Genomic DNA, 25,951 nt, shown 5'->3' on the forward strand with positions numbered 1-25,951 from the left:
AAAGAGCGCAGTCAAAGTTGCGTAATTTGTCCTGGATGAAGGCATCTGCTGTGAGTGAAATAATAACTGCATGGGATCTGTTCCATTCAGATGTGTCGTGTATTAGTGCGGGTTACATGAGGACATCAACAATTGCTAAGATCAGTCATCTTCCAACATATCTTAGCTGTGGGTGATGAAAACTGCACTGGGACCTGCTTGAATTAACACCCACGGGCTCCAGAAGTGCTTACCAACCAGCCTGGAAATCAGTAATATCTGTGAGGAGAAGTGGAGGAGGCACATTGTTCTGCCCCCAGTGGAATCTAGACCATCAGTGGTGGAGCTTGTGATCCACCAAGCAAATAACATATTGAAGAAAGAGACTGAGACTCTGTCAATGAGCTTGAGGAAATGTCACATGGAAAAGACACCATAAGTGGCAGCCATCTGAGAAGCAGATGACAAGAGTAATCTTGTAAAATAACATACTGTATGAACCTTACCCTTGCATTACTACTTGTGAATTGAATAATTTGGTGTCCTTCTGCGAAAGGTGAAATAACATGACTTTACTTTTTTAAGTGCTACACTGGGAAGTTTTTAAATTAAATATAAAATGAATTAAAAACCCAAGTACTAAATTTAGCATTAGTTCTTTGCTTGAAACCATTAATATAGATCATGTTTACAAACCGTGAAATAACAAAATATCAAATAGAATTAGAGTTGCAATCAACAAAATGCATCTCTTTCTTTTTAGTGGAAATGCAGTCAAACCTTCAATTTAAATGAAACATTGATAATTTTCTAAAGGGGGGGGGGGTTCACACAACGGACACATCTGGCAAAAACACAGCGTCCTAAAATTCGAAACCATTGTTTTCTATGAATGTGAGCTTCCCTCCCTCCAGGAAATATATACAAGGCGGTGTGTGAAAAAAGCTCAGAGGATCATCAGAGACTCCAGCCACCCGAGCCATGGGCTGCTCTCACTGCTACCATCAGGCAGGCGGTATCGCAGCATCAGGACCCGCACCAGCCGACTCCATGATAGCTTCTTCCCCCAAGCAATCAGACTTTTGAACTCTTGATCTCCCACGATCAAAATACATCAGCACTGCACTTTATTACTCTTACTCTTATATCTCACACCGGACTCTCATAAATTATATTATTATTATTATATTATGTTCTCTCTTAACAACTGACTATCAACCGACAGCCTGAATGTCAATACAGTACAATACTGTACATTCTATATATATATATATATATATATATATATATATATATATATATATATATATATATATATATATATACACTTTTTTATATATTTTAATTTTTAATTTTTATTGAATAATGTGTATCTATATAGTAACAAAAAAACAGCGTATTGTATACTGTACAGTGTATGTTATTATTTGTATATTGTTGAGTGTAATTATGTGTATAACAGATGTTTAATTTGTGTTGTGTTAATTTGATGTTATTGTAAATTGGTATATGTCTCATCACTGTCACGACTGCTATGTTGATCGGAACTGCACCCAAGAATTTCACACACCATTGCACTTGTGTATATGGCTGTGTGACGATAAAGTGATTTGATTTGATTTGATGTATGCACATACATTGATGAGGGACATATATTTTTGTCTATAGCCTAGGTTAGAAGATACATTGTGTTTAGGCAATTTTTTTAAGCAACAAGTATGTTACTAAAAAATAGTGCTGAATGCAACAGCATCGTTTTACCACTGTAATACAGACACTTGAATCGGCTCTTAAAAATGTAGAATGTTCACTCGACTACACAGCACGTCTGTATATATGCCTGCTTTTAATGCTCATCTCCAACATTTGACCACCATGCCATGATCAGTTCAGTTTATCTCCTGATTTCCATGGGCAGTCACAGCGAAATGTTAATTGTGCCAAGCAAATAGCCTTGAGTGGTGTGAATAATGCTTGATCCAAAATAAGCCTAATTTACATAAAAAAGGAGGCGTTTTGTGCTGAAAAGAATGACAATGAATTCTTTAAATATGGCACAATGAATTTAGTGAATTTGCCCCCTAATATTGCCTGCTCCAGACTTTTGTTTGGCAAGTTTCTTTTGCTCAGACGGTCTCATGACAAGTTGTAATAATAGTACGAGATGGCAGAAATCTAATCTAACTGGGCTCATAGAAAAACTTGCGACTTTTATTACCATAGAGACAAATAAATGCACCAACGAACAATGTTATGAGGATTTTTCCTTTGGGGTTTTTAAGAAACCAAAACCTAACAATAAAGTCTAACCCCTTACCCAAAACCTAGACCAAATAAAGTGTTGGATAGGAGGCTAGCTAAAATGTGATGCCTGTATTGTATCAATATAAAATTCTGTTTGTTGATGGGTTGGTCTCTACTGGAATAAAAGCTGTACGATATCTTACGACTTCACCATCTTTAACGATTTATTACGAGTTCTCATTTGACTATGTTGGAATTTGTCCCCTAATGTTGTCTGCCCCAGACTTTTGCTTGGAAAAGTTTCCTTTGCTCAGACAGGGTTTTGTCTACATATTCCATTGTGTTTAGTGAAACATGAAACCCATAAAAGGGAATAAAGACAGAAGACAAAAAGACACAGGGAGGCAATAATTAGTCTCACTGTAGTGTATATACTGCAGGCAATCTGACGTGAAAGAAAAAAAGATATCAATTTCAAATGAGTGTAGAGAGAGGAACTAAAATTGCATTTGCATTGTGGGAGGAAGTGGCTCCGGGGCATCGTCGATTAAGGGCCCTGTCGAGATCACTGACTCCCTGCAAATCACTCTGCTGACCGGAGCAGCCCACGATGCACATGATATACCGAGCTAACGAAGGAGACACGACAGGGTGTACCAGCCATAAAGAAACAAGCGGCAATTAGCCAAATCCCATCGGCCACCCATCATGCCCCTGCTGATGGTCCAAGCTGCATGTTCCTGCAAGCTCTTAATTAGACAAAAGGTTGTTTTTTTTGCCAAACAATCTACTAAGTGTATCCCAATTATTTGGAGCCAACAACAACAGCACATAACCTACAGGGCCTTGATTACCAGCTATCTGCAGGGGCTGTGAATTCTTCAGAGGGCAGAGGAAGGGAAAGAGAGGACAGTGTTAATAGGGTTATGTGTTTTAAACAGATGAGGGGAGATGTCTCGTTCCTGCAGTGTCTAGAGATGTTCTATTCTGTTTGCCACCTTCTGTGATGTTTATATAGGAGGAAACCTACTCAAATCATCATTGCACATACCCATAGGGGAACAGCACAGCTGATTAATCTCTATATGAGGAGCAACCTACAGTACAGTGCACTTGTTCCACACTGTTCTTGCTATGATACTTGACAGTGTTGCTTTTGTCTCAGGAGAACTGAATATTACTATTAACTACTGAATGCTATATTGTCAGAGGGCATGATGCCTTCAATGGCTTGTTTTCTCCCTTGCAGGTTATTAGCAGGCCCACACTGAATCTGCTCCCACAGAACTTTGACCTCTGACCTGGATGATGTCCTAAGCAAAAAGCACCTTTTAACTTTTGATTTAAGAGAGCCAACGAAGACCCCTGCACATTCAGCTGCAGTTGGCTTTAGAATGCCTGCAGTCCCTCCACTGGTTCACACCATGTAGAGTGGAAAACGGCAATTTTAAATCAAATTAATTGCATGATGTGCCGATTAATCAAATTAATCACCTATCAAAGTTTACTAAAAAAGGCCCCCCAATAGTATATAATAATTAAAATAATAAAATATTATTTAATATTATAATTCAGACAATTAAAATACATAAAAAATGTTTTTGGTTTTATTTCCTTTTCATTGAACATAACCCAATTATTGGCCTATTTCCCTCTGCGCTTTTAATTTTAATTATTGGTCTTTGTACTTTTGCATCAGGTGGGTGCTTTTGGAGCATCTCACTTTGGTTGCGATGCATCTCACTAGATTTCAGTCAAAAGCACTGTTTTTTTCGGATGCTGTGTCAAATTAAACGTAGTTTAAAACTTTGAAAAACACATCTCAAGATCCCCGCATTTTGTTGTACGCTGTCCAACTGTCTTTGAGTGCAAACATACTGATCTCACAGTGAAATCAGAAACAGCTTATTGAAATTTGAAACATTGCCCCAAGTGGCCAAAGCAGTAAATGCTGTTGGGTGTACGGGCATGTGTGTGCTTCATTTTCTGGATATAATATCCAAGGAGGGGCGCAAAAAGTGAATTTTTTTCAGCTGTACAGGCTGTAATACAGTGAAGAGAAATGCATATTTTATAAACTGTACCCCCAAACCCAAACTTAAACCTAACCATTAGTGGAGTAAAAATGTATGTCAGAGGGAAAATGCAACCTCTGAATCATGCTCATCATTGATTATGCGAAAGCAATTACAGGATCCGAACTCGGGTCTCCCTCGCTGCTGATGTAACATGCTCCCTGACGTGCCAAAAGGGAAGGTGAACATGCTGATCCAAAAATGTCTGATAGGAGATGGCACTTGTCAGTGAGTTGGTGAGTGTGGCCGATCCTAGGGTACTGGAACTCTCAGAAACTACATGCTGACTTCCTCTGTGATGGTGTAAAAGCTGTGTTGCCCGCTTGCTGGCTTGACAAGTTGTGTTGCCTGTACAACTGGAGTTGTACTGACTGCTTCCTACTGCCAAAGATTCTCAAAAACATGGTGGTACATATCTTGAATTGCCTCAATGGTAGCAACATTCCTTACAACAGAATTTACGTACGGTTTTAGGGAATGATTAATTGCAGTAGTTTTTTAACATGTTATTTTTTAAATATAATTAATCGCACTAAATTAACGTTTAAAACGACAGCCCTAATAAAAACACATACACACACACACATGTATACTATATATATATATATTATATAGTTGCCTACTACAAGTTTTACTGGCTTATAAGGAGGAAGTTCCCCAAACATTACAAAATTGAACAGTGGTAAAGACAACTGGTCTTTCAATTGCTAGACAAATCTCCAGCAAATATCCAGTCAGTTATTGTTATGAGTGAAAATTAAGGATGCTTTTATAACCAACAAATCCACTAGAACCAGCAAGTGTAGAGCCTTCTGTAATATCTACCTAGTGTTACAGTTCAATCCATGGAAACACTATATTCAATTATTACCAGTTAATGCAAGAAAGAAAAGAGCTATTTTAAAGGAATCGTTCACTCAGAAACATTTTGTCATCATTTACTCACCCTCATGTTGTTCCAAAACCATATTATTTTATTTCTTCAGTGGAACACATAAGGAGATGTTTGGCAGAATACCCAAGCTTCTGATTTCCATACAATGAAAGTGGATGGTGATTTATACTGCCAAGCTCCAAAAAGGACCAAAAAAAAAAACATGATAAAACAGTTCAGACAACTCGTGCACTATATTCTAAGTCTTCTGAGGACATATGATAGCTTTATGTGAAGAACAGACTAAAAGTCCTTATTCACTGATGAACATCCCTTCTACCGTAGCTCTCAAATCTCATTTGTGCTTGTAATCAATAAAAAAAAAGTTTTAAAAAAAAGGCGTCTTTGGTGTAACTGATGGCAAACACCGGTCACAGCAGGACACGTTTAAAAAATGGACCAAAACTGAGATTTGAGAGATAAGGTTGAAGGGACGATTATCGATGAATAGCGACTTTAATTTGGTCTGTTCAGTCTCACACAAAGCTATTATTCAGCTTGAGAAGACTTGGAATATAGCGCATGACTGATATGGACTACTTTTATGGTCCTTTTTTTTTGGAACTTGTCAGTATAAATCATCATCCACTTTTGTTATAAGGAAAACAGAAGCTCTGACACAGAAGTAAGAAATGAATAACGGGTTGGAACAACGTGGGTGTGAGTGAATGATGGCAAAACTTTTCTTTTTAGCTAAACTATTCCTTTAATAGAATTTGAAGTGTACAAAAGTATTGCAGCAGACAAATTTGTGGAGGTTGTTTGGATGTAACCCTTCCAGCATCCTCTCTGTTGTTTGTGAGTGGCAAAGCCGGGTAGATTCATCTTCATCCTCCAACTTAATCTATAAGCCACAGTGGATCTTTTCTACACCATACAGAGGGCTCATCGCCTCCTCAGCAGGTAAGACACAGACTGAATATTTACTCTCCATTACTTATTGTCCCCCTTACATGATATGAGCGATAGAAAGAGAATGGAAAAAGGAAAGACAGAGGGCGTGATAGAGAAAGAGCAGAAAAAAAGAAAAAAGAAACAAGAAAGAGGAAACACTGTCAGAGTAGAGGTGAGATGAAGATGCCCCCCATCGAGATGATTGCCTTGCACTGAATATAAAAGGTGCTCCCGGTTCGTGTTTTTGCAAGCACAGATTAGGTCATCTGCAGACACCTGTGATTCCTTATAACAAGCCCTCAGGGAGAAATTAGCATCTATCCACAGGCTTATAAAGCAGAGATGAGCTGCAATGATAAAAAGCTCCTTTCAAGGAGAGCGATGACAGGGGTATGGAGAGAAGGAGCAATCATAGTGAAGTGAAAGGAGGGGTTAGAATTGCAAGAACAAGTGTTTTGAAAGAGGAGGGGGTTCTAGGAAAAAATACTGGGAAGAGTCCTTACAGCAAAAGGAAATCATGGGTTCACCTGAAAAGCACTTTTTTGAAGTACACGATACAATGACATTTTAAAATAAAATAAAATACAGCTCTAACTGACCTAGAAACACCAAGGATAGTAGGAAGGATGGATGAGGGATAGATGGATACTGTAGATTTTGTCATAGGACCACAAATAGGTTTCCGTTAGTCAAACATCCCATCTCGATTTGCTGTTTAGAAAGTCTTTCTGCATCATTTACTAATAAACAAGAGGCCAATTATGAGATTGTTGTGTTTCTGTATAACACAGAACACAATAAAACAGCTGTACACTGCAAAGAATAATTTTCTTATGCCATTTTTTGTCTTGTTTTACAGTCAAAATATCTAAACATCCTTATTAAAACATAATACATTTACTTGGGAAGCAAAATCGTGTAAGATAATAAGATTTGTTTTTAGAGATTACAGTATATATTGAATTTCTTGCCCCACTGCCAATTTTTTTTTTCTTGTTTTTTAAGCATAATATTCACTTTTTTTGTTTTCTATTTGTTAAATATTAGGATAATTGCGCATCCTATGCAATTTTGCTTCTCAAATATATTTACTTTGTTTTAACAATGTTAAGATATTTTATTGGAAAACAAGTCAAAAACAATTATAAGAAAATTATTTCTTGCAGTGTACAGCCGGGTTATTGTTAAAGATGTCTCTTGTCATAAGCAAAATGTTTCTGTTTTAAGTATATATATATTTTACAGGGAAACAAGACAAAAATCTTGCTGTGTAAATCCAGATTCAAACCATGATTTCACCGTCTGAGAGAAATTTCAGGTATCGTAAAAGATTTCTCTTGTCGTAGGGCAAAATTGACCTTGTTTTAAGGATGTTCAGATATCTTACTGGGGAAAAAAAAAGACAAAAATACTGATTTAGAAAAATAATTTTTGCAATGTAAAGCTGGGTTCACATTACAATTTTAGCTACGATTTTGCTGTCCAACAAATTTCGGGGATTGTAAAATATTTCTCTTGTTGTAGGGCACAATTTACCTTGTTTTAAAGATGTATAGATATTTTACTGGAAAACAAGACAATAAAAATTAAGAAAGTAATTTTTTGCAGTATACAGCCATGTCAGAAATTTTGCGTCACAGTATGACTGCTCCTATGACGGCCAGATGACATAACACCCATTCAAAGCTGTCAGTCAGGATGATTGGGACTTAAGTCTTGGCTACCATATGTTTCGCATAGTCTTGGCTTTTACCCAAGATCGCACTGGGATCATATTGGGTATCATAACAGTCTGACAAGCAACAATCATAAATGACAATATAAATTGTACCGTGTGCACCCAGCTTACTGTTAAATTACGTAAATGTGTTACTTTTGTAAAATAAATGTTATGATGTTAGACATAATAAATGTCATAAGTTACCATGGTAACTTTGTTTGCTTTTCTTTGAGATGATCAAAAATTACAGATCAAAACTTTAACAAAAAATGTCTCAGAGCAGAAAGAACGATTTTTTAAAAAGTGCACAAATACTCAACATCAGAGAGAGTAATCATCTCCAGCTGTGATGGATCACATGATAAGAACCCTAATGCTGGTGGGTCTTCTGTTTGACATTCTGTATGCATACTGTGTTTGTGTGTATTTGTGTTGGTTGAAATCAGTAGAAGTATCCAGTAGCAGTTTTAACCACCACGCAATTTCGCAGTAGGAAAGCTCCACAAAAACAGCTTGAGGGGTGGCATGTCACATGTTGTTCTTTTGTCATGCGTGAATACGCTGTTGTCAGTGCTCTCAGAGCTTTTCATGTTAGATGTCCACTGGATTGGGTCAATTTTTCATGTAGGACTTTTAGTTCGGGTTTGTAATTTATGAAAAAAATTTACAGGCCTTCCGAACTTGTTTCGCCCACGCGCTCTCACTCACAGATACATGCGAATGGATGAGTTAGGGCCGTTCATACCGAACGTGTTTTTTGCCCGTGTCTGTTCTGTTTTTCCATTGTTTTCCTATGTAAACACGCGCTGGACGAACGTCCATGCCTGCTGCACTGCGTCTTGCTGTTTCTTCAGTGTCTCACACGACCGTCACGTTATTAGTCCCAGTGTCAAAAGTTAAAAAGAACTTCAGGTATCAAAAATGCCGTTTCACTCAAAAACGTTCTGTTTCATTCGTTGCGCTGTGCCTAGACTGTTTTTAGCGCATGTGTCACAAAGATTTAACATTCTGAACAAGTTCAGGTTGCAAAGAGGTGACTGTTACAATGTTTAACATTATTCCAGATTGTTCTGCAACAAGCAAAGTTTCAGCACTTTCATCAAAATTTTTTCCCCCTTCTGTTCTAGTGTGCTGAGGTGCCGCTGTGCCTTGTATGTCTACTGTTGCAGTACTGTAAAGAATGTTGCCAATGATGCTAACATAAAATACAGCCTTTTGCAACATGGTGAACAATACACTGCAGTGTCAGAATATAATCTCCTGGTGAAAGTAAATTAAATAAGACAAAAAATATATTACTATTGTATACAACAAATCCTCAAAGTAATAATAATAATACTGTATCAAATGATAATGACAAACTGGACAACAATAAATTATTGCTGGCTTATATAAATAAAAACTGAATTCCAAAATGTTAGTGAGTGTAGTAGGTTCATAAAAAAAAGTGTTTTTTAAAAATATGTAGGTAAATGTTTGTATTTTATCACTATATTGTGGAAAACTGGAAAACATGCATTAATTAACTTTAACTAAATTTTTATGTTTCAGTAAACATTTTGAATGTAAACGGCTGATAGGATGAATTTAAAATTATGATTTAAAATCAATTTTATGTTATTTTTTAAGCAAAACCTTTTGAAATGGGGCCCCGGGTTGATCGGTTGCTTGGGGGCTCAGAAATTGTAAACCCGCCTCTGAAAGTGTCGATAATAGAAACATACAGCCCTGAAGGCACATGCCGTCACCCAAAAAGTCTCACTCAGTATTCATTAGAGACATCCTATCACCTCCATATACAACACACAAACACACACGTAGGCTGTGCCAGTCATTATCTCCTCAGCTCTTTATCAGATAATGATAATGATGCTGAGTTTCTGCTGAGCTACTGAGACTATAACCTTGTGTTGATAAAGCTCTGAAATATGCCTGCTTTCTTCACGGGCTCCTGAATGGATAGACCTTTCTTCACCAACAACGTGAAGCTGGGTAAATAACGAAATTAGTGAACTATCCATTTAAATTCAAATTACAAAAAGAAGTCTGCATCATTTTTGCTACCTCAAATTCATTTCAAATGTAGGAACTGAATTGGAATTCAAAGGGCATTCTCTCTTCAATTCAGAACGATTCACCCTGGACATTACAGCTGTTTACGATTATTACAGAACATCTGTGCTATCATAGCCATTGCAGAACTGTGTCATAAACGATCAGTTCATTCTGAGTATTATGCGCATTCAGTACAATTAACCTCGGAGACTCAATTAAATTTAAACCCGATTAATGCGATATGATTGGTCCGATAATATGGTCTATTGTCCCTCTATAATTATCATCCACAATTCACTACTCATCTCGAACGCTTCTCTATAAACCACTGACCTCCTTAATAGATGCTTCATACCTTTAATGGCTGACAGATATTAGAACGAGTCATTTAACCACCGTGGTCAAGAAGATGCTGTCACAAACGTTATCTATTCATCACCCAGATGGCACATTGCTGCTTATCCCTCAGCAGCAAGACTGATCCTGAATTACTGTCGACTCCCAGCGGGGATCTCCATATGCATAAAAATGGATGATAATGCTCGATATGTACAATGGCCCTTATAAAGTATCACACAATGGGCTGTCAAGTGTGTTTGGGGCCAAACTATTGTGTGACATTTCATTCTGTCATGTCACCGGTACTGATGAGAGCTGCCAACAGCAACCATCATACTTTTAAAGCTGTGCCATTAGTGACTGTTGAATTGTAGGTGAATACCTTTGGGAATACCAGAGTGTCAGCTGGTTCTCGGATCACTGTGCATTGAGACCAGAAGGGAAATTAAAGGATGAAATTAAAATAAGAAATCATTTTTCTTTGCAGGTATTGTGGTTTGATTAAACCAGTTCATCCGGAAACATGTCACATCTAAATAGCTGCATAATGCCTTGGGCTTCTTCGAGCTATATGGGCCACAGAAAAACAAATTCATTAATATACTCCAAGGCGTCTGCTGTTGTCCCCCCTCTACATTACTCAACATTAAAATAGCAAAAGGAAAATCAATTCATGTGTTATGTATGTACACCTTGCTGCAGACTACAGCAAGAAAGTGTCATTGTGTGAGTGTTTATGGTTTTTGAATCGCCTCTTGAGACTCAACTGGCGGATATCATCCCCTCAAGCTGATGGATCACAGAGAATAAGAGGTTAAACATGAAAAGCATGAAATCGGCATTCTGCACAGACAAGTACCTTCAACATCCCCCTATTTCCTGCTTTGCGCAGAAACACCAAGAACACCCTTTGCGCAGTATTATGTTAATGAATGAATGCCCTGCTGGGGAAAAAAAAAATAGTTTAAACCAGCCTAAGATTGTTTGCTGGTCTTAGCTGGTATTCCAGCCTGGTCTGATTTGCTGGTTTTAGATTGTTTTTTTTGGCACTTGTCAGGCTGAACGACCAGCTAAATCAGCTGAACACCAGCTGGAGACCAGCTTAAACCAGCTAAGAACAACAAACCATCCTAGGCTTGTTTAAGCTGTATTTATTTTTTCAGCAAGGTGCTGATCAAACACATATTTGTGCACATTTATAATTGGCCCAAGTCTAAAGAGCTCAAATCTTATTTTTTAAGGTTGTTCACATGATATTTTAAATGTAGCCCATATCAGAAACTGACCTGCATGCATGTTACACCGCCTGAACATGAAAATAACAAACCCTGACACGTTCATCATTATAAAATGTTTAATGAATTAAATTAGAATTAAAATTGTAATTAGCTGTTAATTTTATTTCTAGCGCAGATAAGACACTTAATGCCAGTCAGCAAGTGCTGGAGAAAGGCCGTCTTGATGGATAAAGTAATTTTAAATAAAGTCATCTGCAGTCGTGCAGTGGAATTTAATTATAATTAAAGCTCAAGAATGTAATATTAGGGCTACTTACGAGCAAAACACACTAATCAAAAGACAGCAGGGAAAATTACATTTCATATATGTAAGGTGTTACCTGTAATTATTTCAGATTTCCATTGGCTTGCTTGCAACGTAACGCTGGATCCAACTGTTGAAGCCTATAATTTTATTATCTTTCCTTAAAAAGGAACTGAATTTGTTAACTAGAAAATATATGACTAGCAATTAGAAGTTTTAAACCTTAACAGGTCTATATAAAAGGTAAATCAAGCACGCAAATGTCGAATTTTGAGCTAGATTATTCACCACTATAAATCTGTGCTTACAGACGTCTATCAGATGTTAACTCAAATTCAATGCTTTCAAAATCAAAAGATCTACAACAGACATCTCAGAGATGTAGGCATGCTACATGTATCTGGGAAATGTCAGATTCAATGTGCCTTTTGACTGTTTACACAGTCCACACCACAGCTGAATGTAGCCAAAACAGATTTTTTTTACTCACATGTGACACAGAACTGTGATTTAGATGACAGTGTGAGCCACAAATGCATTTTCAAAACCGTTTGTGGAAATAAATCAGGTATCTGTATGAATTTTTCAAATGTGCCTACAGTGTGAACAGCCAAAATGGATTTTCAATTGAACTCAACATTCGTCATTTGCGTGCTTGATTTGCCCCATATAGAGGCCTGTTATGGTTTAAAACATTGAATTGAGAGTCATATCTTAACAAATTAATTTCCTTTTAAGGGAAAATAAAATTATAGGCTTTAAGACTAGGGTTTAGCGATTCATTTGGATTAATGTAAATTATGTAAATAGTAAAATATGTGCATGAAAAGATAACGGACAGAGGTAGATTTACGTAACAGTGCTCTTTACTCATGTCACTCGCAATGAAAACACAGCGTGAACATTTCTCAAACAGTTTCAAAACATGAATGCAAGCAAGTCAATACAAAAAATATACTCTAAAATTACGGTTTTGATAAATAGTCATGATGACCAATTCAAGCGCTACAATAAATACTTCACATAATTAATTTGATAACTTCACCTGTATATCTAATACTGTCAGTATTGTGATTTTGTTAGTCAGTGGATAAATACATGGATCAGGTAGTCTTAGCAAGGATGACGGATTCGTTTTTGCCTTTAATTTAAGGAGTTCCGGGTTCTAATCCACCCTAATATAACTTTATATTTGACTAAATGAAGGTTATATCTGTACGTCAGTGGATGTATAACATGAGCAGGGACACATCTGTTTGCATTTTGCTTTGCGATTTAACTGCAAAGGATGCGAGCAGCAAAATAGAGGAATAAGAAAAGCAATGTTGTCTAAATGTTACTGAACAGCACTGATAACAGCTGCAACGAGCACTCATTATAACATTAAAAATGGCAAATTCCAGAGCTGGATCGCTACTTATTATCACACACACACAAACAAATTGGAAACTCCGGCTCAAGAACTGGAGATGTTTCTCCTGCATTAAAAACTTACCTGACTAAAGTTATTTCAGAAAGTGATGGGGACAAATTTGGCAAAGGCAAAAAGTGGTAGAGACATGACCCACCCGTCCCACCCGTAAATGCCACCTTTGTTCGATGGTAATTCAATTCCATTGTTCAAGTGCAAATGACTTCTAAATACTACATTAGCCATCAGGAAGTAATTTTTCAGACTTTTTTTTCAGGCAGGCAAAAATCACAAGTCTTACCATGTACAAAGTCATAGCATGCCTCTTTTCAATAAGGTGCACAATTTAAGCTGTCATTCATGTCCACAGCACAATCGATGCTGGAGTTACAAACTGAAGTTTAATACTTAAAGCTCAATCAAAAGCATTTGTTGCATAATATTGATTACCACAAAAATTTATTTCGACACATCCCTCCTTTTCTTTTTTGTAATTAACATTTTTTATTGATTCAAAGAAAAAACACAACAGAGAAAAACACAACATATACACCCTCATTAACATCCCTCCCCAAACACCAACCCCACCCTACCCCAAAGAACACCCCTATGGTCACATAAAATAATACACACACACAAACAATAAAATAAAAAATAAATAAATACAAATAAATACAAATTAAATATATAATAAACATGCATAATTAAACTAAACGTCTCCCTCCTCATCCCTCCCCTAGAGTCCTCCAAAACCGCCAAATACCTACCCCACTTCCTGAAAAATAAGTCCTCCAGCCCCAGCCTTCCATCTATCATCTTCTCATAAGCCGCCACCCTCCCCATCTCTGCACACCACTCCAGAAATAGTGGCGCTCCGTCTGACTTCCATCCCCTTAAAATAATTTGTCTGCCAATCATCACGCCAGTCAGAACCCAATTTTTTATATATTTGTCCCCCGAATTTATAACTTCCCCATCGCCCAAAATGCAAAGTCTGGGGCAAAGTAAAATTTGAGTGCCCAGAATGTCATGCAAATAATTCTGAATCTTTAACCAAAAATCTTGGATCTTAACGCATCCCCAAAAAACATGGGTTGCGTCTCCAACTTCTGATTGGCATTGCCAGCAGGTGGGTGTGTCTTTAAGACCAAGCCTATATAATCTAGAGGGGGTCCAATAAAATCTTTGTAAAATCTTAAATTGCATAAGGCGAACCCTTGCATCTCTAGATGCAGACTTGACATTTTTCAGAATCTTAGTCCACACTCCATCCTCCAATACCAAATTCAAATCTTTCTCCCATAATCTCTTAATAGAATTTAAAGCTCCATCCCCCAGACTCTGAATTAACAGGGAGTAATACACTGATGCCTCATGACCTTTTCCAAAAGCCGCAATCACCTTTCCCAAAGCATCTGCCTCCTTAGGGGGGTGTGTGCTACTCCCAAAAATAGTACAAAGCAGGTGGCGCAATTGTAAATACCTATAAAACTGAGGTCTGGGGATCCCAAAATGTTGGACCAATTTTTCAAACAATCTCAACACTCCACTTTCATATAGGTCACCGAGTGTAGCAACCCCCCTCACAATCCACTCTTGCTAGCAGAAAGGGGACTTGTCAATACATAATCTTGGGTTCTGCCATATGCTCGAGGCAACATTTAAATAAGTGTCCAATTTGAACAATCTGGACACTTTAGTTCATACTGAGTGTAAATGTGAAATAATGGGGTGTAACTTAACTTTTCCGATTAGTTTGATAGATATGCTTTGTAATGGTGAAATAGGGGCAAGAACTGCCTGTTCAATAACAAACCAGGGAGGGGCTTTCTCAGGTGGAAGTGACCAATGAGCCAAATGTCTGAGACTGAACGCATAGTAATAAAACAAAATGTTGGGTAGGCCTAGCCCTCCTATGTCAATCGGCCTATGTAACTTATTAAAATGCAATCTGGGATGTTTACCATTCCAAATGAAGGACTTCGCTATGCTATTAAATTGCTTGAAATAAGAGAGGGGGACATCTACAGGGAGAGACTGAAGCAGGTATTTAAATTTTGGAATACAATTCATTTTAATAACATTAACCTTCCCAATCATCGTTAAATGTAATGAAGCCCACCTGCCCAAATCTTTTTATTAAAGGGTCAAAATTAACACTAACTAAATCAGACAAATTTGCTGGGAATAAAATCCCCAAATACTTAATGCCCTGTTTGGGCCATTGGAAGGCGCCCGGCTGGAAAGCTGTTACTGGACAGTACGGTGTCAGAGCCAAAGCTTCGGATTTAGACCAATTAACTTGAGAACTTGGAAAAGGAATTAATAATTCTGTGGAGGCAAGGCATAGATCTAGTAGGTTCAGAGACAAATAATAAAATATAATCTGCGTAAAGCAGAAGCTTATGCGCCACACCTCCCGCCACCACCCCTGGAAAATCATCCTCCCTCCTTATCGTGGCTGCTAATGGTTCCAGGGCAACACAGAACAATAATGGGGAAAGAGGGCAGCCCTGCCAAGTGCCCCTATCCAGAGTAAAATAATCAGAAATTAATCCATTTGTTTGTACCGCTGCTACAGGGTGTCTATAAAGTAACTTAATCCAACCAATAAATGTACTCCCGAACCCGTACATTTCCAAAATCTTAAAAAGATAATCCCATTCTACCATATCAAACGCCTTTTCGGCGTCAAGTGAGATGGCAGCGACCGGAGACTGATCATTCACTACTGAACACATGATATTGATAAGCCGCCTGATGTTATCAGAAGAGCTGCAGCCCTGAATAAATCCCACCTGATCTATATGTATAAGAGATGTCATAACCTTGCTTAATCGGTTAGCCAAAATTTTTGACAATATTTTTACATCTAATTGGATCAGGGAGATTGGACGGTAACTTTTACACTCGCTTGGATCTTTGTCCTTTTTAAGAATCAGACTGATCGGGGCTTTTGTCATGGTTGGAGGAAACTTTCCATTCTTTAATGATTCAGTATAAACAAAAGTGGAGCCAGTTCTGTAGCATAGGATCTAAAAAATTCTGCGGCAAAACCATCCGTCCCCGGAGCCTTGCCTGTAGGTAGGGACTTAATTACCTCGTCAAGCTCCTCCAAGGTTATCTCAGAATCAAGAGTGTTTTTTTGCTCAATCGTCGGTTTAGGAAGATCTAATGGTTGAGCTTAACTTGTACTGAACCCGGATCATTCCTGTAAAGTAAGGGGTTTCCCTTACGTAAATCTAGAGTTCATGGCAAATTTGCCACAAACTTCACACAAATTCGCCACTGATAATTTTCACATACAAATGATTTTTTTATGCAAACTTGCTGCAAATTGTCTATTGTTGCCAAAGGTTTGTGGGAGGTTCACCACTAACTGGCAAACATTTGCAGCAAAATTTCATTTGCATGTGAAATCAAGGAGTGGCAAATTTGCTGCAAATTTGCAGCAAGTTTATGGCTGGTTTAAATTTTTTGTAAGGGTGTTCAAATCGTTTACCCAAAGTCAACAAAATAAAAATGGCCATAGGCTCATCTAAAAGTAAAATTTGAAATCAAGAACTCTCACAATGCTGAGAACAGCACCAAATGGAAATGAGGTATCTGGTATGTAGTAGCAGTAACAACTGCAATGGAAGATACGCAATGCACTTGAGGACCTCATTTCTGGCTTGATGCAGTACAGACAAATCTGTTTATATTGGCACACGAAGAAATAGAAGGAAAGGTGGGAACTGACTCTCTTAACCCTCTCCACTGGTGGGACCCAAAATTTGGTCGCAGGTCTGTTCTGATAATGTTGCAGACTGCGGGGAAAAACAATGTGAAATGCAAATAATAAAATGCAACTATATAAATAATTGTGCATAGTTAGGAGAGAAAAATAAATAGGCTTATTAACTTCGAACAGGGAGGAGAAAATGATTCCTTTTACAGGTTCAAATTTTTCTCAAAGGTTTTACTTTTGTATTATTAACCATTTTGGTACTGTGTTGATTTGCCACTTGATGTCTAATGTAAAATCTGGCTCCTGAAGCAAAAACAGTTGAGAAACACTGCTGTTATCAGAGTACTTGAGCCTGCAGCAATGTATCAGCACATCTTCAAAGCTCCCCTATTGGTTAGGTCGACAGGTTATGTGTTTTCAGAGCGAATGGATTGGAGGTTTTCAGCCCAGAGCTAAGAGTGTGCAAATCCACCCTCACTGGAGACATCAGCCTGGGTTGGTGTGCACAGCGAAGACCACTGGGATCTCTCTCTCGGCTGTCTCTATTTCATCCTCTATTCCTCTCCACAGTCAACAGAAGAACTGACACTCATCTCGCCCCACACTGGGAGGATTCAAAGGAGCAGTCATCCAGCAAATGAAATGCAGAGAGAGCAGAGGAGAGAGCGGGGACCTATTCTATCACCATACAACTTTCGGAAGCTGTTAATTGCACAGGCTTGAGAAAATAAAAAAAACCTTTCCCAATTGCTTTGTAACCAAAAAAACTAAATGATACTTGTAAAAATCAAATCAAATATTTGACTGCAGAATTTCAATAATACTTGACCATGGCTCAACAACAGGTTAAACTAGCAAAGTTTCCATATTATGCGTGATGTCTTGCTTGTATAATACACAGTCACAACCTAAAGGTTAATGAGTAGGAAATGCTAATAGTGCACTCTAAAGATCCTTTGATGTCCACATTAATGCTAGTGACGTATCTTTAGCTCGCCTCTTATCATTAGATCTATTTCAGTCCTCTCAATTACTAGACACTCAAAGGGCATATGGGGCCAAGCCTCCACATATTACGAAGTTAATGTATGATACGATGATACGAATCATGAAAAAAGTTTTTCAGGTTTTATAGTTGATACTTAAAGGTAATGTGTAATAAACAATAAAAAAAATTTATGATAAAATGCTTTCTCGTGTCCCTGTTTAATGTGCAGAGCCAATCATGTTGTTTGAGCAATCCAACATACAGTAGCAACATTGATTGACAAAAACCGCCATCCCTACCCTGAACTTTAAACCTAAACTTCACAGACAGTATCATTAAAAGCAAATGTGAGATGAAAAACACAATTGCTAAAGCAAGCACATAATTTTGTGGTGCTTCTATGACATAACATGTCGACTCCTACCCCGGTTCTTTGCATCGCAAGTGCAACGCTCTATCAGTTGAGCTACTGAGCACTTTCATCTAACTCGTTGTAGATCTACGAATATTCTGGAGTAATCATAGAGCGCTTAAGAACATCTTAAAGAGATAGTTCACCCAAAAATGAAAATTTTCTCATAATTTACTCGCCCTCATGCCATCCCAGATGTGTATGACTTTCTTTCTTCTGCTGAACACAAACAAAGATTTTTAGAAGAATATTTCAGCTCTGTAGGTCCATACAATGCAAGTGAATGGTGACCAGAACTTTGAAGGTCAAAATAGCATATAAAGGCAGCATAAAAGAAATGCATATGACTCCAGTGGTTAAATCAATGTCTTCAGAAGTGATATGATAGGTGTGAGTGAGAAACAGATCAATATTTATGTCTTTTTTTACTATAAATTCTCCTCCCTGCCCAGTAGGTGGCGATATGCACAGAAAATGCAAATCGCCAAAAACAAAAGAATGTGAAAGTGAAAGTGGAGATTTATAGTAAAAAATGACTTAAATATTGTTATTTTCACTTTTAAAAGTGCATCTTGAGACACTTCTGTTATGCGTTCACAAGAACTGATGGCACAGACATTACAAATTGCAGCTTCTAAGTTCTATGAAACAGTAAAAAGCATGGCATAAGTTTCTTAGCACTTCAAAGAATGTGGTGGAGTTTAAATAGTATTTCATAATTCTATTTGCGTCCATGTGTCTTCTGAGCGGAGCTATTCCTGCAGATTCAAACCACATTAGCAGACTCTACATTCTCTAACATGCTCTGGAGAATTGCTTCCTTTGAACTGGCAAGTCTGAATTTGGGACAGCATATAATATGCATTCTTTTTATAATGTCAGCCTGAGATTGCTGATGTAATGGTGGATTTCCTAATCCACCCACATAATCCTATGGCAAACTAAACAATGAGCAGCACTTGGCATCTACTTTAGAGATTAAACCGCTGGCCATTTTAAGGCCTTAAAGCAGCATATAGGCAGCAATGCATTTGCACTTCACCATCAGGTGACTGACTGCTTAAGTGCTTTTAAGATGATACTTATGTCTTTTCTCTCAAATTTGACCTTACTGCCACAAAGCACAAATGTTAAAATCATATCACCCTTTCATACTGACATTCGAGTGAATCTATGCAGAAACCCAGTAAATTCAGAAATGCTGAAAGAGGCCAACCCAGATGTCTATTCAGGCTCAGACACTTTAATAGTATTTAAAAAGACATGCACTGAATTCTGATCCACTGCACTTGATGCATACAGTCAAGGCCAAAAGTGAATTAAAAGAAAAATGCATACTTGTATAATTCTCACTTGTATAATTTACAAATAATAATACTAACTACTGAAATATTCGCCCCTTATTTATTTTGGCTCATTTGTATACTAATATAAAAGAGGTTTATTGGCACTTTCAAATATGTTTATATACTGTAGGCTGAATTTGCTTGCATTGTATCAATTTCACTAATGATATATTATATATATAAATATACATACAATATATTTCACAGTGTTAACACACTCTAAAAAAAACATTCAAGATAAAAAAAAATAATTAAAAAAAATCTGTCTGCAACTGTGTTCATTAGTAATTATTCCACAAAAAAAAAAGAAAAAAAGAAAAAGAAAAAAACAAAATGCTTTACTTGATTCAATCATGGACAGTGGTTCCACGTGTTTGAAATTAGATTTCTTAACTTAAAATTACTATGTAGTCTCAACACAAACACTTTGTGTAGCAGGAACCTAGTTGAATTGGGTAAATCCAACAAAATAAGACATGTCAATGCAACTCAAACAAATCTCTTTTATTTCTTTATTTACTAACTAGTGAAAGTAAATGTTAGCATGCTAAATACATGCTGGTTGGAAGCACTACAGAGTGTAGTTTAGTAACTATGCTATGGTTAGCACAGCAATCGCTTTATGTTTATCTTGCACAAAAACACATAAAATAATATTTAATTTGAACATTTATTCTCCCAATCAAGTCCTATGCAGAGCATGCTGCAAAATCGAAATCCCCTGCCCACCCTTACAAAAAATCTAAACTAGCCGCAAACTAGCCGCAAACTTGCCATTCATTATTTTCACATGCAAATGAGCTTGTGATTCGCCGCAAATGTTTGCCAGAAGTTTGAAGCTCTTCACCGGTAGTTGTGAACCTCCGGAAAACCTTTGGCAACAATGGACAATTTGCCGCAAGTTTGTCGCAAAGCTCATTTGCATGTAAAAATGATCTGTGGCGAATTTGTGGCAAGTTTGCGGCAAATTTGCAGTGAACTCTCAATTTTTGTAAGGGCAGTTTGATCAATGCTACATTAACACTACAAAAACTATTCATGTAGTCCCAACTCAACTGGATTAAGTAAACTTCCATTTTGCACATTTTAATGGATAGAACACAATGAAATCAAGTTGTCAAAATGTTCTAGAATTGTGTTGCTTTAGTTAATTTTAATAAAGTAAATCATACAAGCAGCAGAAGTCCTATTTTTAAATGCTGACCAATCGAAGAGTCTTTAGGAAACCTGTTTGAAAACAGTGATTTTTTTGTTTTGTTTGTTGCAATAATGTTTTTGCAATATGGTGACACTAGTGATGCAGAAATTACACTTTTCATCTTTAAGCTTTTGCCTTCATCATTCACATGAATTAATATGAATTGATTAAAACTAATGTTATTGTGAAATTACAGCATCTAACAAATTCCAACCTCAACCATAAGGGACCTCTCCAGTAAACCTGGGTGCCTGAAGACCAACCCACCGAGAACCATCAAAGTAACTCAGCGATCGATCCCGGAGTCATTTGGCTTTTCAACAGCTCTTCTGTGACTTAAAGCGCACAGCAACTACCATAACAATGCATTTTCTATCAGCCCTCATGTGAACAGCAATGCCAGTCATTGGCGGCAGTGTGAAACAAGTGGTGTCAGATCTCATTGCAGAAAAATTGCTTTGGGTTTATCATTAACAGTTAGGAGAGGGCAGCAAGGGATTTCGCTAGAGTGGAAGCTGATATTGCTATCGGCAGTATTGAACGGCCCGTCTGCCTGAGCCAGGGGTAAATAGTGATTAATAGGAGATGCAGAAAGGTTTTTCAAAGAACTGTGTGAGTGCCTGCAATCTGACTACACTCTGTAGAATCTGTTCATTCCCATGCAAGTGAATCAATGTTAATAGGAGAATGGAATTTACTAATGGAAGTGCACCTTCTTTTTGCATCCAAACTGCTAAATGTTCCAGTTAACCAATGATGATGATTAGAGAATGTTTTTAATCTGGTTTATTGATTAGCAGTTTCAACAAATTAATAAGCTTTAAATCTGTCAGAATGCCTTAGGCAGCTTTTACTGAATTAAGCTTCAAAAGCCTGGAAAAATGCTTGGAGATGTATGTCTGTCTGGGTAGAATGTGGTTGGTTATACATTTTAAATGTTAAATGCACAGTTTAATTTTTAACCACATCTTCCAAGATTGTCACACACTTCATTTTTCAAATACATAAAGGTGCATTTCTATTGCCTTTTTCATATTGGCCTAGACAAAACCAGTTTCCACAAGAACTGCATTAAGTCCAAATAGCATACCGCGAAATGACACCCAGAACCTTAAGGTAAAAAAATAACAATTGAGTCTCAAAAAATTGTGTTGGGTGTTGTGGTAATTTAAGAACAGTGAGATGGTGCAAATTCTGTGGGAGAAAAATCAGAGGCTAGTTGTCATACCTTTTACTTAGTGGTACACTAAGTAAAAATTGTACTGTTTAAAGAAATTGTAAAACAAAATTGTACTGTTTAAAGGAATATTCCGGGTTCAATACAAATTAAGCTCAATCAACAGCATTTGTGGCATAATGTTGATTACCACAAAAAAAAAAAAGATTCAACTCGTCCCTCCTTTTCTTAAAAAAAAATCGAGGTTACTGTGAGGCACTTACAATGAAAGTGGATGGGGCCAACATTTGGAGGGTTTAAAGGCAGAAATGTGAAGCTTATAATTTTATAAAAGCACTTACATGAATTCTTCTGTTAAAACGTAGGTATTATTTGAGGTACACATTTGTACTGTGTAGCTTTAATTGTACACATACCCCGATGAGCCAAAACATTATGACCACTCACAGGTGAAGCGAATAACGTTGATCATCTCCTAACAAGGCCACAGGTCAAGGTCTGGGTAGATTAGATGGTAAGCCATCAATCAGTTCTCGTAGTCAATGTGTTGAATGCAGGAGAAATGGGCAGGAGTAAAAACCTGAGTGACTTTGACAATGGCCAAATTGTTATGGCCAGACGACTGGGTCAGAGAATCTCTGAAACAGCAAAGCTTGAGGGGTGAGTCCGGTCAGCAGTGGTGAGTACCTATCGACAGTGGTCCGAGGAGGGACAAACCACAAAATGACAACAGGGTGTTGGGCGCTCAAGGCTTATCGGTGTGCTAGCACAACAAAGGCTATCCCGTCTGGTCCAAACCGACAGAAGGTTTACTGTGGCACAAGAAAATTTTAATGATGGTTACGGGAAGAATGTATCACAACACACAGTGCATCACACCCTGCTGCGTATGGGGCTGCGTAGCCGCAGACTGGTCAGAGTGCGCATGATGATCCCTGTCCACAGTCAAAAGCTCCTACAATGGGCATGCAAGCATCAGAACTGAACCTTGGAGCAGTGGAAGAAAGTCGCCTGGTCCCGTCCTGTTTTCACGTGGATGGCCTTGTACGTGTGCACCGTTTACCTGGGGAAGTGATGGCACCAAAATGCACTGTGGGCAGATGACAAGCCAGTGGAGGGAGTGTGATGCTCTGGTCAATGTTCTGCTGGGAAACCCTGGGTCTGGCCATTCATGTGGACGTTAATTTCACACGTGCCACCTACATAACATTATTACAGACCAGGTACACCCCTTCATGGTCCAACAGCATCTTAGGCAGGTGGTCATAATGTTTTGGCTCATCATTGTATATGTTTTTGTTCCTCTGAGATACCTTTTTGCTTCATTAAGGGTACAAATAGAGCATGTACCCAAAACAAGGGTACAACAACAGTGATAACCTTATGGTCATTGTCTATTAAATCATACAATTTTTCATAGGAGTATCATTTTATTTATGAAATTCACAGTGTATATGCTACAAAAAGCTACTGACCATTTTAGTGTCATGGCTAGGAGAAAAGATACAGTTCGTACAGTTATTGTTCATGTTGTCACCCTACATGCGGTAAGTTGTCACAATTTGAAGCTGTCACATGGCCTATTATGGTCTATTTATTGGCTTTAAAGCAACATTTAAACAGTAAACCTATATTTTCTTGTTTACTCAACAGCCTTTGCAAAAGCATGATGCTATTGGACTGCTTATTTAGATATTTCACAAAAATGTTCCTAATTTATGACAATCATTAAAAACCACTAGTGTTTGTGTAATTAGACTTTTGACTCGAAACCTTATAGTTACAGATATATAGCCTTTGTGACAACTTCACCATGTAGGGCCTATTATTCACAACTGTGTTCAGCTGATTAGGCAAGTACAATAAAGAAACAGCTGTCACAAGGCTCCTTACACATGTGCAACATCACTCTTCTGTTATACCACGGGTCTGTTGAATGCTTGATTCTGATTGGTTCACGGCCGTTCTAAGGTGTGCAATTATTTTTCAGTAAACGCACAGCTATGAAGTAGCTCCAGGTCTTGACTGCATAACGGTGCCATATCACTTCACCAAATTATTTCAGTTATTTCAAAGAGCCCTAGCTACAGGCTACCACAACAAAATAACAAATTAAAACAAAGTCATTCAAAGTAATTTACAAGTAAATCAGTTAAGAACATCAAAACAATGTCTAAAATATCCTACATTTATTTCAATTTCAGCTGAAAAGCTCCCTCGTCTCTCCCACACTTACACGCTCTCACACACATACGTACGTGCACGCGCACACACACATACGCATGCATGCACACACACATGCAAACTTGTTTTTATATCATTGTGGGGACTCTCCATAGACTTCCATGCATTTTATGGATTTTATACAGATCTAACGATAATTTCTATCCCCTAACCCTCCCTTAAACCTAACCCTCACAGAAAACTTTTTGCATTTTTACATTTTAAATAAAACATCGTTTAGTATGTTTAATAAGCCATTTCCTTCATGGGGACCACTGGCTGGGCTCCACAAGGTAGGTGATCTCAGGTTTTACTATCCTTGTGGGGACATTTGGTCCCCACAATGTAGGATAAACATGTACACACACTCACACACACAAACATACGCACGAACATGCACACACACGCACGCGCACACACACGCACGCGCGCACACACGCACGCGCGCACACACGCACGCATGCACACACGCACGCACGCGCACTACCTTGTTACTCCAATGCCGAAAAGCAGCACATCCTCCGTTGCTTGTTCTAAAGTGACGTTTTCGAACTAGCAGCGAAGGCTTGAACTGTATCAAAGCTAGATACACATGATCAATACAACAGTTTCTATATTATCTGAAATATCTGTGAGAAAAACCCTCTTGCACCACCTCTCACACACACACTCCCACACTCGTGGACACACATTATTCGCGTAATGCACACACTTAAGGCCCAAACATACTCGCGAGAGAAAAACAGAGTTGTCATGTCAGCGCACTCCTGCATCTCAGTGGGGATGAAAAAAGTTATTAAGGTTTACAATGGGAATATGGCGACACACATCTTGGCGATTTTGAAGCGATGTTAATTCTGACAAGAGCTGCAACAAAAAAAAGGTAATCCCACAGGCGATTTCTCTCATTTTCTCAGTTTCTCTCTTTCAATCCCTCAAATACAAACTCTCTCACACACACACACACACACTAACTTGCTACTCCAGTAAAGCAGCACAATCCTCTGTTGCTAGTTCTAAAGTGACGTTTTCGAACTAGCAACGAAGACTTGAGCTGTATCAGAGCAAGACGCTGAATCTGTGGCGAAAGAAAGTAGTTCCACTCACAAGAGCGTTTTAGGGATGAAAACCATCAAATGTCTTGAGATAAAACCCTGAACGATGTCTTAAGGTATGGTAACCGTGGTATAAGCAGAGTAATTGATGACAGACCATTGAATTATTGAAAAATAATGCACACCCGAGGTGTAAAGGTCACTCCGCTGTGCGTCATGACCGCATTACCACCTCAGGTGTGCATTGTTTTTCAATAATTCAATGGTCCATTGTCAATTATTCCTTACATAACCAATAATGGCTATTGTTACAGACAATTAACTTCAGTTGAACATAACGGCCTGGATTTACCTTGTGGTCAATGATGTTGCTGTATCCCTGCAGTGCTGGCGGCGCTCGGTGCGTCTTGAGGGGCACATTGGTGGGCTCCACTTTGTCACCCGACACACCCTTCGACGCGCTGGATGTTGTACTGTTATTATAGCTGACGCTGTACACGAAGAACAGACTGGTGCACATGGTGATCGCGAGAAACACGGCTACTCCATGACGCTGGAAAACACGAGGGTAAAAGTTCATATCTACCACTTTATATCACAGACTGATCAGAGCGCAAGGTCATAAATCA

General features: G+C 38.1%; 1 protein-coding gene across 1 annotated transcript in view; it reads right to left on the minus strand.

Annotated features, from left to right (window-relative positions):
* LOC127442847 (alpha-N-acetylgalactosaminide alpha-2,6-sialyltransferase 5-like) overlaps positions 1-25,951 on the minus strand; it is a 43,461-nt gene that overhangs the window by 16,503 nt on the left and 1,007 nt on the right. Inside the window, exon 2 of the mRNA XM_051701083.1 lies at positions 25,675-25,875. Coding sequence (XP_051557043.1) covers positions 25,675-25,875 — 201 coding nt within the window. The remainder of the gene's footprint in view (positions 1-25,674; positions 25,876-25,951) is intronic.

Source organism: Myxocyprinus asiaticus, chromosome 6 (genome assembly GCF_019703515.2).
Source record: "Myxocyprinus asiaticus isolate MX2 ecotype Aquarium Trade chromosome 6, UBuf_Myxa_2, whole genome shotgun sequence".
Classification (NCBI taxonomy): Eukaryota; Metazoa; Chordata; class Actinopteri; order Cypriniformes; family Catostomidae; genus Myxocyprinus; species Myxocyprinus asiaticus.